The sequence below is a fragment of the Gavialis gangeticus genome, unplaced genomic scaffold (assembly GCF_001723915.1).
Source record: "Gavialis gangeticus isolate Ggan-Ray unplaced genomic scaffold, GavGan_comp1, whole genome shotgun sequence".
In the NCBI taxonomy this organism is placed as follows: domain Eukaryota; kingdom Metazoa; phylum Chordata; order Crocodylia; family Gavialidae; genus Gavialis; species Gavialis gangeticus.
Window position 1 is genome coordinate 21218410 of NW_017728993.1, and position 14128 is coordinate 21232537.

At 40.7% G+C, this 14128-nt stretch overlaps 1 protein-coding gene across 7 annotated transcripts in view; it reads left to right on the plus strand.

Moving 5' to 3' along the window:
* Nucleotides 1–14128, plus strand: part of SPATA6 (spermatogenesis associated 6) — a 70372-nt gene that overhangs the window by 24674 nt on the left and 31570 nt on the right. For all 7 annotated transcript variants that reach the window (XM_019501339.1, XM_019501337.1, XM_019501336.1 and 4 more), the window contains 4 exons: nucleotides 1729–1809; nucleotides 3977–4255; nucleotides 5913–6000; nucleotides 11508–11548. In XM_019501339.1, the coding sequence (XP_019356884.1) occupies nucleotides 1729–1809; nucleotides 3977–4255; nucleotides 5913–6000; nucleotides 11508–11548 (489 nt within the window). The remainder of the gene's footprint in view (nucleotides 1–1728; nucleotides 1810–3976; nucleotides 4256–5912; nucleotides 6001–11507; nucleotides 11549–14128) is intronic.

The following is a 14128-nucleotide window of genomic DNA, read 5'->3' on the forward strand; positions in this document are numbered from 1 at the left end:
AAGCTGGTCCAAGCGTATATTTGTTCCTGCGCTCTGTAGCGTGGTTAATGTTTTACAGCTGGGTTATTGATTGGCACAGAGAGGCGTAATAACTAGCACCATCAAATCAGTGATGGAGTAGTGCAAGTAGAGCAATGGAGTTGTGGATTTTTGTCTCTCTCAAGTGTTTCTGAAGCATGCACATTCTAGTTCCTCCCCAGTAACTGTTTCCCTGTTAATTGAGGAACAGTTTTATATCATATTGTCTCCAAACTTCTAAAGGTTCTGTCATAATTGTTGGTCTGGTATGAACAGTAGGTGCTCTGCTGTTCCTTTTCATAGTGGATATAGTAGTTCTAATTTGTTCCCTTTTAAACTGCAGATGACAGTTGATAATTCATTTGATAATAAAAATGAGTGCTGATTAAAGAAGGTCAGCTTTAAGATGTGTTTATACCCTGTGGTTTGACTTTTTCAGTAAAATTAACCACTAGGTTGAATTTGCCATCTTTCAGGGCTCTCTTAATTGTCACAGCTAAACACATTTGGCATTTTTGTTGCTTGTGCTTTTGACTTCAATATTCTAAATTGGGGCCAAATCATTACTTCTTATGGGGAAAATGTATGTGGGTTGTGTAAAGAGGGGAAGCGGGGTGGGTTAGAGAGTGATCTTACCATCCTGTGACATTTCCCCCAAATTCTTAAGAGGGCATTAGGGTTCATGGGGGGTGGGGGCGTTCTTTTAAGCCTTTCATCTAAGAGTGTAGACAGCTATAGCGGTTATACCAGGAGCCCTGATATATAGATATGATAGTCACATCAGTATACTCCGATAGAAGCACAAATATATCACAACCATGGTAACTTTTTAACCCTGTCTTGTGTTTCCACACTGAATTCGAAGACCCTGTTGCTGTCCCTGGTTGGTTCCTTTTACCTTTACTGTGTTTTGTGTGGTTGACCCATGCTGACTTGTGGGGTGCCCCGCTCTTCCATGTGCAGATTTCTGTGCTCAGAGAATCCTCTCTAACCTTTGTCCCAGTGGCAGAGCATATGAGGTTCTTTCCATCAGTCTATCTGGATAAGATGCATGTGTAGACATGATGACCTCTATCCATTGAGCTATGGAACATGAGGCCCTTAATTCTGTATACATTTTTTCTATGTGAAAATTATGCACAAGTGGCAAAATACAAAAGTTTTACATGAATAGATTTTTAAAAGTTGTTGTAGAGTGCGTCAGACAAGGATAATGTTGCCTTGAGCAGGGGCTGTATTGGCTCTCCTCCTGAGGGCCCCTCTGACCCTACTTTTCTATGATTCTATGGCTTTCTCTGTTATAAATAAAGATAGCAAAGTCCATATAGCATTTATAAATAAGTTTGCAAAGTCAAGTGTGAACGAAGCCTGTAAAGCATAGCTTGAATTTTTATTGATGCTGTTTAATATGGCATCAAAGTCTTTGAAGCTGCTTTTGACAAAGAAATGTACTGAAATAAAAGTCAGACCTTAATTGTTGTACAAAAGCAATATAATCATCTGTAATTGAATTGTCAGAAATGCAAATGTTATCTTCTTGACATTTACCATTGCTGTTCTGTCTTTTCTAATTATCTGTATTAAAGGCTGAAATTAACAAAGGAAATGGTTTAAAATTAGGAATGGTTTGTTACATTAGGTGACATTTACTTCTTTGATACCCTTTATCTCCAATTGGAGCTTGATGTTCAATTATTGTCTCTCTTCTAGGGAATTGCACCAAAATTGAGATTTTCTACAAGCTCCCTTATTACGGAAAGTGTGTTAAGTTCAGGAAGGATTCACACACAGGTTAGCATAATTTAATTGCTTGCAATTTAATTTCTTGATTTAACATTGATAGCTGTGATGCCCATTTTTTTCTGCGTACTGCTCACTTCAGACTTCTCATTCTTTTGTTGGGGGTAAAGCAGTTGTCATGGATGCTTGTCAACTTGATTACATTTTTACTCAAGAGTGAGTAAAGAGTAGACTTGGTGCATGACAGGAAATGCTGAGAGTTCCTTGATTCCAAAAAAATTAGCAGCTGCCATGTCATATAATCAGCTGACCTATCAGTGCCTGGTGGAAAGATACCTTCTCATCATTTCTACTGACACTGCTAAAATCAAGGTTATTCAATAGCATCCTGATGAACCAGAAGAAGATGTCATTTAAAAATAAGATGATAAATAGCTAGGAGAAAAAAAAAAGAAAGTCTTAATTGTAATTAAGATGATTTCAATTAAAAAAGTTATCATAAACTTGCTGATCAAATATCAATGTGGAAATCATATACCTATTACAGTTGACTTATTAAATGAGCTTACTGAAGAGCCTTGAAGAGCATCTTTTTCTTCAGTTCCTTTTTGCGCAATTGATAGTGCTTTATTTAGCATTTCACTGCCTTGAACATCAGTTTGACCTGTCATATGCACTCATGTGAGGACATCAGTTTTATGCCTTTTTTTTCCCAGCCTGTCCAAAATGGTGCTTACTAGTAATAGCAAAATGCACCCTGGAAAGTGGATGGGTGATAGGCAGGAACATGCACAGGGGAAGAAGTTGGAGGCCTGGATATGTCTGAGGATAGCTGCTGTCGGATTGCCTAAAAGTCCCCTCTAAACTTAAGGCTGTTTTTATTCCCATGCTTATCCAAATTATTAAAGAAAAAAGTAAAGATTGGCATGTGATGCTGGAAAAGAGTTCTCTGAAACCAACAAAAAATCAGGTTGTGTTGTTTTAAAGAGAGACCATAGTGTTGCAGTCTCTCAAATGTACCTAACAAGTTACAAAACAACATTACAGGTTTGTAAGGATGTATAGCCTTAAACATCTATTCATCATTGTGTGTGCACATGGAAAGCCAAAGAGCAGCTTCTAGTCAGTCACATTCCCAGGTTCTTTACTACAGCACCATTTTAGCATTTCAGGCACTGAATAGGTTTTAGAGCATTGCCTCGTTTCTTTTATTTTTTTAAAAGAAAATAATTTTTGACATTAAGCTTTTACAAAATATAAAATTTGGACAGAGTTTGGGAATTCTGGTTCACCATTCTGTGAAATTCAAACTCAAATGTGTCTTGAGCAAGTGTTCAAAGACATCTAGTGCTATGATCCATAAAGCCCAGAGAGCAAATGAAAGATCACTTTCTGCTGGAAATTGGATACATTGGAACTCCTTTGTAAGTGAAACTTTAGTGCCAAAAATATTAATCTTACGATTGCATCTTAAACTGCTAATTGAAGATGCTAATAGTTAAGGCCAACTGTTCCCTCAACTAACTCTTAGATAGGTTTTGGATCTTGAAAAAGAATTGCATTGTTAGTATAGCATGCATGGGCACATATATTAGAGAAGCTGTTTTAGTAGAAGCTTTTTCTTTTTAAAGAATTAATAATTCTGTCTTTCAATTAAATGCAGTTTTTAAATGAGCTAATTTTAGGCAGCTTGTAAACTGCACATAATTTAAGAATTAAACAAGCATACTGCCATTTTCTATATACCATAAAAAGGTTTTTAATAGATTTAGTGTTACCTAAGTGTAATGTAAGCTGAAAGATTTACAAAACATTTATAGGAAGGTGAACAAATATTTTAAATCTGTAAACATCCAGTCATGTTTTAGATAGAGTCATTAAATGAACTAAAGTGACATAATTCAACTTAATTTTACAGAACATTTTTCCCACCAACTGTGTGAGCAAGCTAATTAGATAAGTAACAGGCACTTAACCTTAAAGTCTGACATTTAACAATGTGCATTTTAACCTCCTTCTGGTTTTAAACAAATCTAAAAATGCATTTTTGTTTAAATTGCTGTTTGATTATAGTTTTGGTAGGTTAACTTAAACTGACACGCATCCATTTCTGTCAAAGGTATTTGTTCCCTTTTGGACATGTTTTGAATGTTGCATTATCACCAGTGATCTTTGCTCTACGTGCTGTCAAAGCAGATAATTTCTCTTTTCACTTTAGGATCATTTGGATCGGGTGCATCATTCAACACCAAATGGAAAATTGCAAACAAGGTTACCAAAGAAAAACACCCTTTCACCTGAGAAAGGCAGGCATAGCCCAGCAACAAAGAACTACGAGCAACCCACAATAGCTTCTAAATCACGATCTCCATCTCCATACACAAAAAGACGAATGTGTGAGCTATCAGAAGAAGCCAGACAACGCCTGGCCCATTTAAACCTCGGGCCTTTTGAATTCAGAAGAGAAACTGATAAACCACCATTTGTAGTTAGACGTGTATGTGTTCTCTACAAAGTGTTTCCAATTTAAGCTCAGATCAAATATTGTTCTTTCTCTGAACACTACTGCAAAAAAAAATCATTCACTTCCCAGTGTATATGAATAATTTTTCTCTCCAAAATAGCCTGCCACTTAGTGATTTAAATGTAAAATTAACTAGAATAAAAGTTCTTTTGTCAGCACTGCTAATAGACAAAAATCAAGTTCTTTCATGAATACCATGGTTAAATGCTTTGAGCATCTCTATCCTTTTTTTTCTAACACACTGGGCAGGATAATGTGTGTGTAAATTCAACTGGGAAGTAATAGGTATTAATAATAAAAGTGGGACACTAGGATTTAAAACAGGGCACATAGTAACTTTAAAAAATCAGGCTGCTTTCTTAACTTTCCTTATCTTCTCCCATACTCTTTTGAAACAATCTTTTTACTAACATCTAAATCTTCAAGAGTTTGATCATTCAGGTTCCTGGTCACTCTGACCTTGGCCCAAGAAGGCAGTCATGCATGCATGTATCCATTTTGAGTCCCTGCCTTCAGTAGGGCTATTTAAAACTACTGGTATTTTAAGTACTTTCCTAGTTTGGGACAACATTTTAGGATCTTGGAAGATCATAATCTGATTTGCTTTATTTTTCTTTACATATTTTCCATGGTAACGATAAGTACCTATTTTAAGAACCCAACCTTGAAAGACTGGAGAGACAGAAACTGGAGACACAAATAAGACTGTTTTGTTTTTCACTCTGTGCTATAAGTACATACAGTTTCACGTGTCTGCCACAATATGTGATTAACTTGCTTATCCATATCATTTTCTAGTTATTAATAATTGATTTTCTTGTCCATATATTGTCTAATTCTAGAATTCACTTAAAAGGTTTTTTTAGTCCTAGATATCTTTTAGAAATTCAAATCAGTCTTAACTGATAACCATTACTTGCTCTTCATCCTACTGTTTATCACTCATATGGATATTTTTCCTTCTAGCTTAATTTTTTTTTTTCTGTTTTCTGTTCTATAGTGTAATTGCTGCATTTTTTTGGTCCCAGTTGCTGATTCTGATTACATTTGTGCCTCTCGTGCATTTTCTTTTTGTAGCTCTGCTGCATTATTTTAATATACCATATATAGACTATAATTGCCTTCCTGTTTTGATAACACACCTTATGTGTATACTTAATGCTGAGATTTGTACAGACGTGGAAATTTTCTCTGTATCATTAAGATCAAAATTAGCTTTTTGTTGGAAGGTAATTTTTTACTTGGGGAAAAGATCAGCACTTTTAAGTATCATGGTGAGATCAGAACTATTTCTGGTGAATACTACTTATCAAAATCTGCCAAAAAAATAAATTGTACAAGCCAACTAAAAAAAGGTTGCATGTATTGGGGAAGTTAAAAATAAGGAGCTAAACTTGATTATTTTGAGTTCTGTTAAGAAGGCTATAGTGGTACTGCTTAAATGCAAAAGACAGTAAGTTGCACCCTTTCTCCTGTATGTCTTGTGTCCCTTCTTATTTGCTTCATAATACCTAATTTACAGCGTTTAATACATTTTCAGTGAATGTACGTAATTGTAAATAATGGTGTGTGTGTGTGTAGACAGACAAGCTGTTATATACTAAGCATTTTAACAGTGTTTTGGCTCCAGGTTGAACATCCAAGTCCTTCTGGCAATCTTCCTACCTGGTGTACCCCCAGAGAGAGTGCAAGAGAAGCCTGGTCCCGAGTAACCTGTGGTGAGTACTGCCTTCCATATAGATAGTCCATATAGGAGGTTCATATTTTTAACCCCTTAATGTGGAAACACTGTTCTTTCTTCTGAGGATTTAGCCAAGACACTCCAAAGAATAGCTTGAGTTCTTTTGCTTCTCTAGATGTTAGGTTGTTTAGTTGCTTATCATCTCAAAGCGGCAAAGTAGTACCATTGCTAAGCTATTACGTTGGTTTGGGACAGTGTACATATGTTTTCCGGACTTGGACAATGAGGGTAGAGTGTTTGTGGGAGGTGGAGATGAAATACTCTGAGTCCCCTACCAGATTCCAGTGTTGCAGAAACTGATAGTAACTCTCCTACAGCCATATGGGTGAGTAGTTGATGGGTGATATAATATTATTCTGGATATTCACTCACCAAGAAACATGTGCTCGTATATCTCCCCAGACATGTGTATTGGCATAAACAGCAGAGGATGGTCTAATTGCTCTGGCACCCAACACAGTTTTACTACAATAAAAAATGGTGACAGCAAGACCTGCAGCACAGGTAGAGAGTGTTGCAGCTGGTTTTCAACCAGTGTCCATAAATTCACATGGTTCTTAATAACTGTGGCTGACGCTTTTCATGTTAATAATGCTTACATGGAAGATGGTCCAAATTTAGCACTTAACCAAAGCTGTCAGCACAGCTACATCATACATTGGTTCAAATCACAAAACATCATGTTTAAATACACAAAACTAAGAATTTCACCTGAAATGATGAACTAATACTTATGAGCACCATTTAATAATAGAATAACTCTATGGGTAAGTAGCCAGGATGAGCATAACTGGTATTTATGGCAACATAGTCATTCTCCTTGTTTCATAGTTTCTGCAAGAGAACTCCCAGTGCTGCTGTCATACCTTTTATGCTCAATACTAGAATACCCATTTACTTCTGTAGTCAGAGTTTAGAGGCCTTTTCCAAAACTGCCTCCATCCAGTGTCTTGTGATCTAGAAATTGGTTGTTGATGTCTTTATTTGAGCTGAAAAATACAGAATCTAGTCCTGTTATGCCTACCTATAATGTAGGTTGGTGTTTTAGATACTTCATGTATCTTATCATCTTTTATTTCTCATTTATGCCAGGATTATCTGCTCCATTGCTTCCAGTAATCCATGGATTAAAGTTAGAATCTCTTAGTGAAGAGCTTTGTTTGAAACAGCCCTACTTTAATATACTGTATTTTCACAGACCTGAAGAACCACTGTCTGCCTTTGTTAAAATTAGGGAAGGCACTGGTTTTAAATGCTTAGATATCCTTCTGCAAGGGGCAAAGATCTTTGTGGTGATATTTTTTTATTTCTTTGTAGTATTAATCAGAAAATATGGTAGCATAATGACCGCTAATTAGTATTTATATACATCAGGTGTCCTTCTGTTGAGTCTTGTTGTGACTCCTCACTTTAAAGAAATAAAGTGCAGTTTACCATGAATTAGTTCAAAATTTACCCAAAGTGACGGGACTGGATGGCTCAGGATATAAGTATATTTAAAGGTCTCACATTTCTTTCAGGGCCATAAACTTGACTGTCACAGATGGGTAATGTCAAAGACATATCACCTAATGACCATTAAGCACTTACATGAAACGAGTTGGTGGTCTTAGGCCAGTAGCTACGTGTCTAAAATATACTTCACTTGTAACAGATCAGAGGATTTCCTAGTAGAAAGCCATTCTCCTGTCCATGGCTTGGGGCTTAACAATTGTAACCTTCAGATTTCTAGAATCAGAAAGTCTAATCTTGGCAAAGATAGCTCGGCCCTTTTTTATTTCTAAAGTAAGCTAACTGATGGTATGTCTATCATCATCAGCAGTCCGTTGCAGTTGAGGATGATTGTCTTCTTTGACTGTTTTAGCTGTGCATCCAAAGATGACTGATGAGGCTGATCAAGGATCAACAGACGGTTGCAACTCAGGCATGTGTTTCTGGGCTCTGGATTTTGATTCGGTCTGCAACATGCTTTTTCTGCCACTCCCACTTTTCTGTCTCCTGTTGTCATCATGAGGTTTCAACGTACTGAGATCCTTGCAGCAGACTCTTCCTCCATTTAGAGAATGGAGGAATGGAGGTGGTTCTGGGCTGTGGTTCTCCATGAGTTGATGTTGATGTTACATTTTTTCAAGTCGGTCTTGAGGACGTCCTTGAAGCACTTTCTCTGCCCTCCTCTTAAGTGTATGCCTTAATTGAGGTGGGAGAATAAAACTTACTTCTGGAGTCTGGAGTTGGATGTCCAGATGACATGGCTGGCCCAGCAAAGTTGATGTTGGATGATTGTCACCTTGATGCTCGTAGTGTTTGCTTGTACAGTAAGGTAGGGATCACAGGTGCTTCATAAACCATGAACTTGGTTTCAGATCTTATGGTGTGATATTTGAGCATCCATTTCCTCAGGCATCCAAAGGCTGCACTTGCACTTTTAAGGCAGTGTTGGATTTCTTGGATTCTGGATGCCAGCTTTCTAAGGTACAGGAAATACTCAATATTCTCCAAAGTCACACCATAAATCTGAATTACTGGACCTGGGTACTGTACATTAAGTGCTTGTTCATGGAGGACCTTGATCTTCTAAATTTTAAGCGTCAGTCCCATTTTCTTGTATGCCTCAGTAAAGATGTCAGCGATTGCCTGAAGGTCTGCTTCCGAGTAAGCGCACACTGCAGCATCATCGGTGTATTGGTGATTGACGACTGAAGTCAGGATAGTCTTGATTTTGGCTCAGAGTCAGCTGAGATTAAACAGCTTACCATCCCTTTGGTAATTTAGCTCCAGTCCGACTGAAAGCTTGGTGGTGGTCAGATGTAGCACGGCAGCCAGGAATATTGAGAAAAGTGTTGGAGTGATGACTCAGACTTGTTTAACCCCATCTGACCTCAAAGGGATCTATAATAGAGCTGCTACTGAGAACCACCGCTTGCATACTGTCATGGCGCAGGTAAAGAATGATGATGAATTTCCACCGTTCGGGAAATTCGTATAGCGGACATCCGCGCTTCAGAAGGATCCTCCTCAGTGCTTCTTGGTTGACAGAGCTGAAGGCTTTTGTGGGGTCAAAGAAGGCTGTGTAGAGAGGTTTATGTTGTTCCTGGCATTTTTCCTGCAGCTGGCAAGCTGTGAAGGTCATGTCAGTTGTGCCTCTTGATGCCCTAAACCAGGGGCAAGCAAAATACGGCCTGTGGGCCGAATCCAGTCCACCATTCGCTTTCATTCAGCCCTCAGCACCCACCAACAAATTGTACCCCGCCCAGCCCTTCCACCCACAAGGTACCCATGTGTACATACACCCCCAAACATACCCAGTTGCACCTCGCTCCCACCTTTGTGGGTGGAAGGGCTTGACTTGGTCAGTATGCAGGTTCCGGGTAGTGCTGCTGCTGCTGTTGCTGCTGCAGCAGCCCCCTGGGACCTGCTTCACTTCCCTGCTCTGCTGCTGGCTCCAGGCAGCAGGTAGGAAAGCAGTGGGGGTGGGGCTGCAGCTGGGCCAGAGCGTGGGGCTGGGGCTGGCGGCAGTGCAAAGCCTGCACCCAGGGGGTGGTGGCAGTGTGGATCTTGGGTGGGCGGCATATGGGTGTGAGGGGTGCTGCATGGTGTGGGGATCCCCCTCATAGTGCACAGCCCTGGCAGACGATGGCAGCAGCAGCAGGTGGGGACATTTAGGGCACTCATGCCCGGTACGTGCCATCAGGTCGTGGCTCTGCCGAGCACTGCACATTGCAGTGAGGGGCGAAGCCTCCCCTGGGCAGTCTATATTGCCAGCGCTCCCTGCCAATCACATTTAGCTCCTGCACACATTGGGCAGAGGAGGGAAGCCCCAGGTACTGGAGCCGGCTCTAGCAAGATGTTGAATCATCTTTGTCTAGCCTTCCCACCATCTGTTTTTCATATTGCAGGGCCTCTGCCTTGGCTTGGTGCTTCAATTTCTTTTGGAGTTGATGTCATTCTGCCAAGCACAAAAGACCTTGCACTTGCAGTCCATCAACTCCTTGGATCTCCCAGTCATTCTCATCAAACCAGTCTTGATGGTTCCTGGTAGAGAATCCAAGCATCTTTCCACAAGCGCTGATGACGGTGGATCTGAAAGCACCCCAAGCACTGCCAGCATTCTCCCATTGCTGTTGACTGGAATTTGCCAGTCTTTCACTGAGGCACTGGTGAAAGCGGTCCTGCTTGATTGGTCCCTTAAGTCCTTCAACATGGATATTTCATTGGCATTACTTCTGCTGCAGCATTCGTTTGGGAGCCTGTTTGAGTGACATAACCAAAAGATGAGTCAGTGTTTGGTCCAGCAGTCATCAGCTCCTAGCGTAGCTTGAATAATGTGGACATCTTTGCAATCCTGGGCACAAACAATGGTGTAGTGCCAATCCAGTGGCAATGCTTAGATTGTGGGTGTTGATGTCTCGTGCCTCTTTTTCTGGTGGAGCCGGGCATTGGTGATGGTGAGTTCATGTTCCGTGCATTTGGTCAAGAGGAGGATGCCGTTGAAGTTGACCTTTCCCACTCCTTCCTTGCCAGTGGGTCTGTTCCAGAGGTTCAAGCCCCTTCCAACTCTGGCATTGAAATCACTGAGCACAATAAGTCTGTCTCCCTCTGGAATGTCGGAAGGGACTTGGTCAAGGTTGATATAAAATTCCTCCTTGGTTTTGTCAGGGGTGTCAAAAGTTGGGGCGTATATGCTGATGACAGTAGCATATTGGCTCTCTGCCAATTTAAGATGGAGAGTCATGAGGTGCTCATTAATTTGGATAGGGAACTCATTGAGTTGGTTTGAGTTCTTTCTGAATGGCAAAGCCAACTCCATGAAGTTGGCATTCTCCTTCCTGTTTACCCTTCCAGAAGAGGGTATAGCTGCCTCCTTGTTTGTTGAGCTTCCCATCTCCTGCTTGCTGGGTCTCACTTAGTGCAGGGATGATGAATCTACTTTGCCAAGTTCTGTGTAGCATAGAGATACCCGAGCTAGTTTTAACCTTGTCAGCTTGGGTCCTGGAAGCATTCTAGCTCAGGCAATGTGCACAGCGCACACAATTAACGTATATACCACACATACCTTTCCTTCCAAAATCAGCCCCTCAAGATAAGGCTGTGTGCTATCAGCATTTCCACTAAGATCATGTGGCTGGGATGATCTACTTGGGGCTGGTCCTGCTTTGAGCAGGGGGTTGGATGAGATGTGACCTACTGAGGTCCCTTCCAACCCTAATTTTCTAGGATGCTATGTGTCAGTAACATAGCACTGCTGTAAAGCAAAAAGCTTGAAACAGTTGTAAAAAAAATTCAGCTGAAGAAAGCCAAACCTTAAGGTGTTAATGGCTTTGCTGCTGTCTTGAATTGCACAATATATGACAACAATAAATTGGTTTGGATACTATTTGAAAGGTTTTGCTAAAGACCTTTTTTAATTTCCCTAAATTAAAAAAATACTCTCTCGGTGGTCTGAGAAATTGTTCAATTTCTGTCTCTGCACTTTTTTTTTCCCAGATCCTTCTCTTCTTGGCAGCTACAGACCTAAGAAAACTAAAGTAAGTACTGCAAATAATATTGCATGTAAATTGCCTTGTGCTTTAGGGGAGCTGAGAACAGAAAGATTGCGTATTATCCTGTTTTGAAGGTGATGAAATTGAAAATATAGCTTGTGTCTAGGGTTTTGATGCTATATAGGACATTATTTTGCACAGTTAAGGTCTTCTACATTTTTTTTTTTTTTTACTGTGAAAAGTGTTCTCAACGTTCTGTACAAGACTGGTGAGACTATGAAAATAAACTGTTGCTGAGTATTCATGATCTGCAGTTAGAAGGACTACTTTTCATTTATATTAAGGCTGCTTTACAACATCAGAGCTGTGGAAAGGCACCTTAAAATGGGTATAAAATTACATTTACAATCACTTTGAGAGAACTCCTCGCAGCCTCAGAGCACTGTAAAGTGGCACTGGTGTAACGGACAGATAAGCCAGCAATGCTTTATTTTTTTTTTTTAAAGTTACTGCTAGTTACTTCACATGTTCTTCTTTTAAAATCCTAGCTGCTTTGTATACAGAAGAGGGTTCTTGGGTTCTTTCCCCCCCTGCTTCAGTTAGCTGCTTGTCCTGTGTTCTTAATTGGGGTGGAAAAGCTTCTCTATCACACCTACCTGACAGTTCTCCTTTCACATTTCTAACTATAACACTTATTTTCTCTACACTTTGTAAGTTTTTCTCTTTCCTGAAGCACTCCGGAAACTTTGCCAGCAGCTGTAGGCAGTCATTAATGTGTGTGTGTGTGTGCCCTGTTAGGTTCCCTAATGGTTGTCAAGAGTAATGATATAGAAAGGAGGAAGTAAAGTGAATTAAAAGGATAATCTTTTCATATGGGCTAAACACACACTTGTGTCTGTTTTTCAACTTTACTGTGTAGGATTGCAGTGTTAGGTACCATGTAAGGCTAATATAGTATATTGTGCTGCCTCTGGATTACTTCATAGTCATAAACGAAAAATTGGAAAGAGAACTTCTACTAAATATGTTTTTATAATGGACATTTTAATTAAAAACCATTTTCCTCAAATGAGGAAGAAGATATTAGCAGCAGTCATTGTTTGGAGCACACAGATAACACAGCTACAGATTAATTCATCACTCTCCTGATGCCCCAAAGCATTTCTGGTTCCAACAAAATAAAGGCAGAAGGGAATATACCCTTTCTGTTGCCAAAAATATTGTACAGCATTAAACTAGATGTAATTAGTATTGTGTGGACTAAGAGAACCTGAGAATTATTAATGGTGAAATGTAGCTGTTATGTGGAAATTGGTATTGAATTTAATAAGATGCTGTTTTGTCCAAGTGTGTTTAATCAGCAGACTCTACTGACTAAGACTCTAATTTTGTAACAAACATCAAATACATCTTTTAGATTTGTTGTGATGGGATATTTACACCCCACGCAGCAGCAGACCAGAAAGAGATATTGAAGAGCCTAATTACTTCCCCCAGCTTTGACCAAGCAGCCAATTATAAATAGCTGCTATAAAAGACTGCAGCTCAGGCAGCAAGGGGCAGCAGGTGAGGAGGCTGCCTTGGAGAGACTTCATAGATACAGGTTGAGAGAAGCTGTGGAAAGGCTCATGTAGGGAGAAAGACAGTGAAGCAGGTAAGGCAGAAGTGGTAAGGGATGGACATTGAGGGAATAGTCCTCTGCTGGTTAAGGGCATGTAGACAAAACGGGGGCCCTAAATTGAAGCAGTGGGTTTTTAAATTGATAAGGAGTTTTTTAAAACCCCCTTATCGTGCACACACCCTGCACTTACCTGCCTTTCCGGCAGTGGGGAGTGGGGGATGAGCTGCCGGCAGGTGGAGCAGTCCCTGGGCTGCAGGGGAGGAAGGGGATGGGTTGGTGCTTCCCTCTGTGGCAGCGGTGGGTCCCCCCCCCCCAGGCAGCAGCAGTCCACAGGCACCCAGCTCGGGCAGTCCTGGGGGGCACCGCAGGTGCAGAGGGAAGTACTGGGCTCCCACGCAGCTCATGCATGCAGGCAGGCTCTGGGTGTGGGGAAGCAGGGATCAGGCTCACTGCTTTTCTTGGGCAGTCTGCCTTCCCAGGCTGCCTGCAAAGCCGTGGAGCTGCATGGAGCCTGGTACTTCACTCTGTGGCTGTAGGGGCAGCAAACTAAAACTCCTCAGAGGAATTTTAGTTTGCTGCGCCCCAAGTCATTTAAGGCGCATTACATAGCTGAATTTCCTACAGTTCCTGGAATTAATGTGCAATACACCGCCGGGGTGTGCAAACCATTAAAGCGGTGCAAAAGTATTTAGCCCGCTTTAAAGTATTGTGCACACCCACCCCTCGTTTCATCTACACACGGCCCAGCACAGGATCCCTAGGCTGGAATGTAGAAGTGAGGGCTGGCCTTGTAGAAGAAGTAGGAACAATCCTAGAGGTAAAGAGACTTGGGCTATGGAGGTCTGGACTGGGCAGAGGGCTAAGAGTGGGCATATGACTGTCTGGGCTTTGGAGTATGAGTTGGGACTTTGCTACCCTTAAGATGGGTGAGTCTCTGAGCTATGCAGTTAGAAAATGTTATGGGGAACATAAGGACTGCTTTTTTAGACCCAGCCATAAAGGGG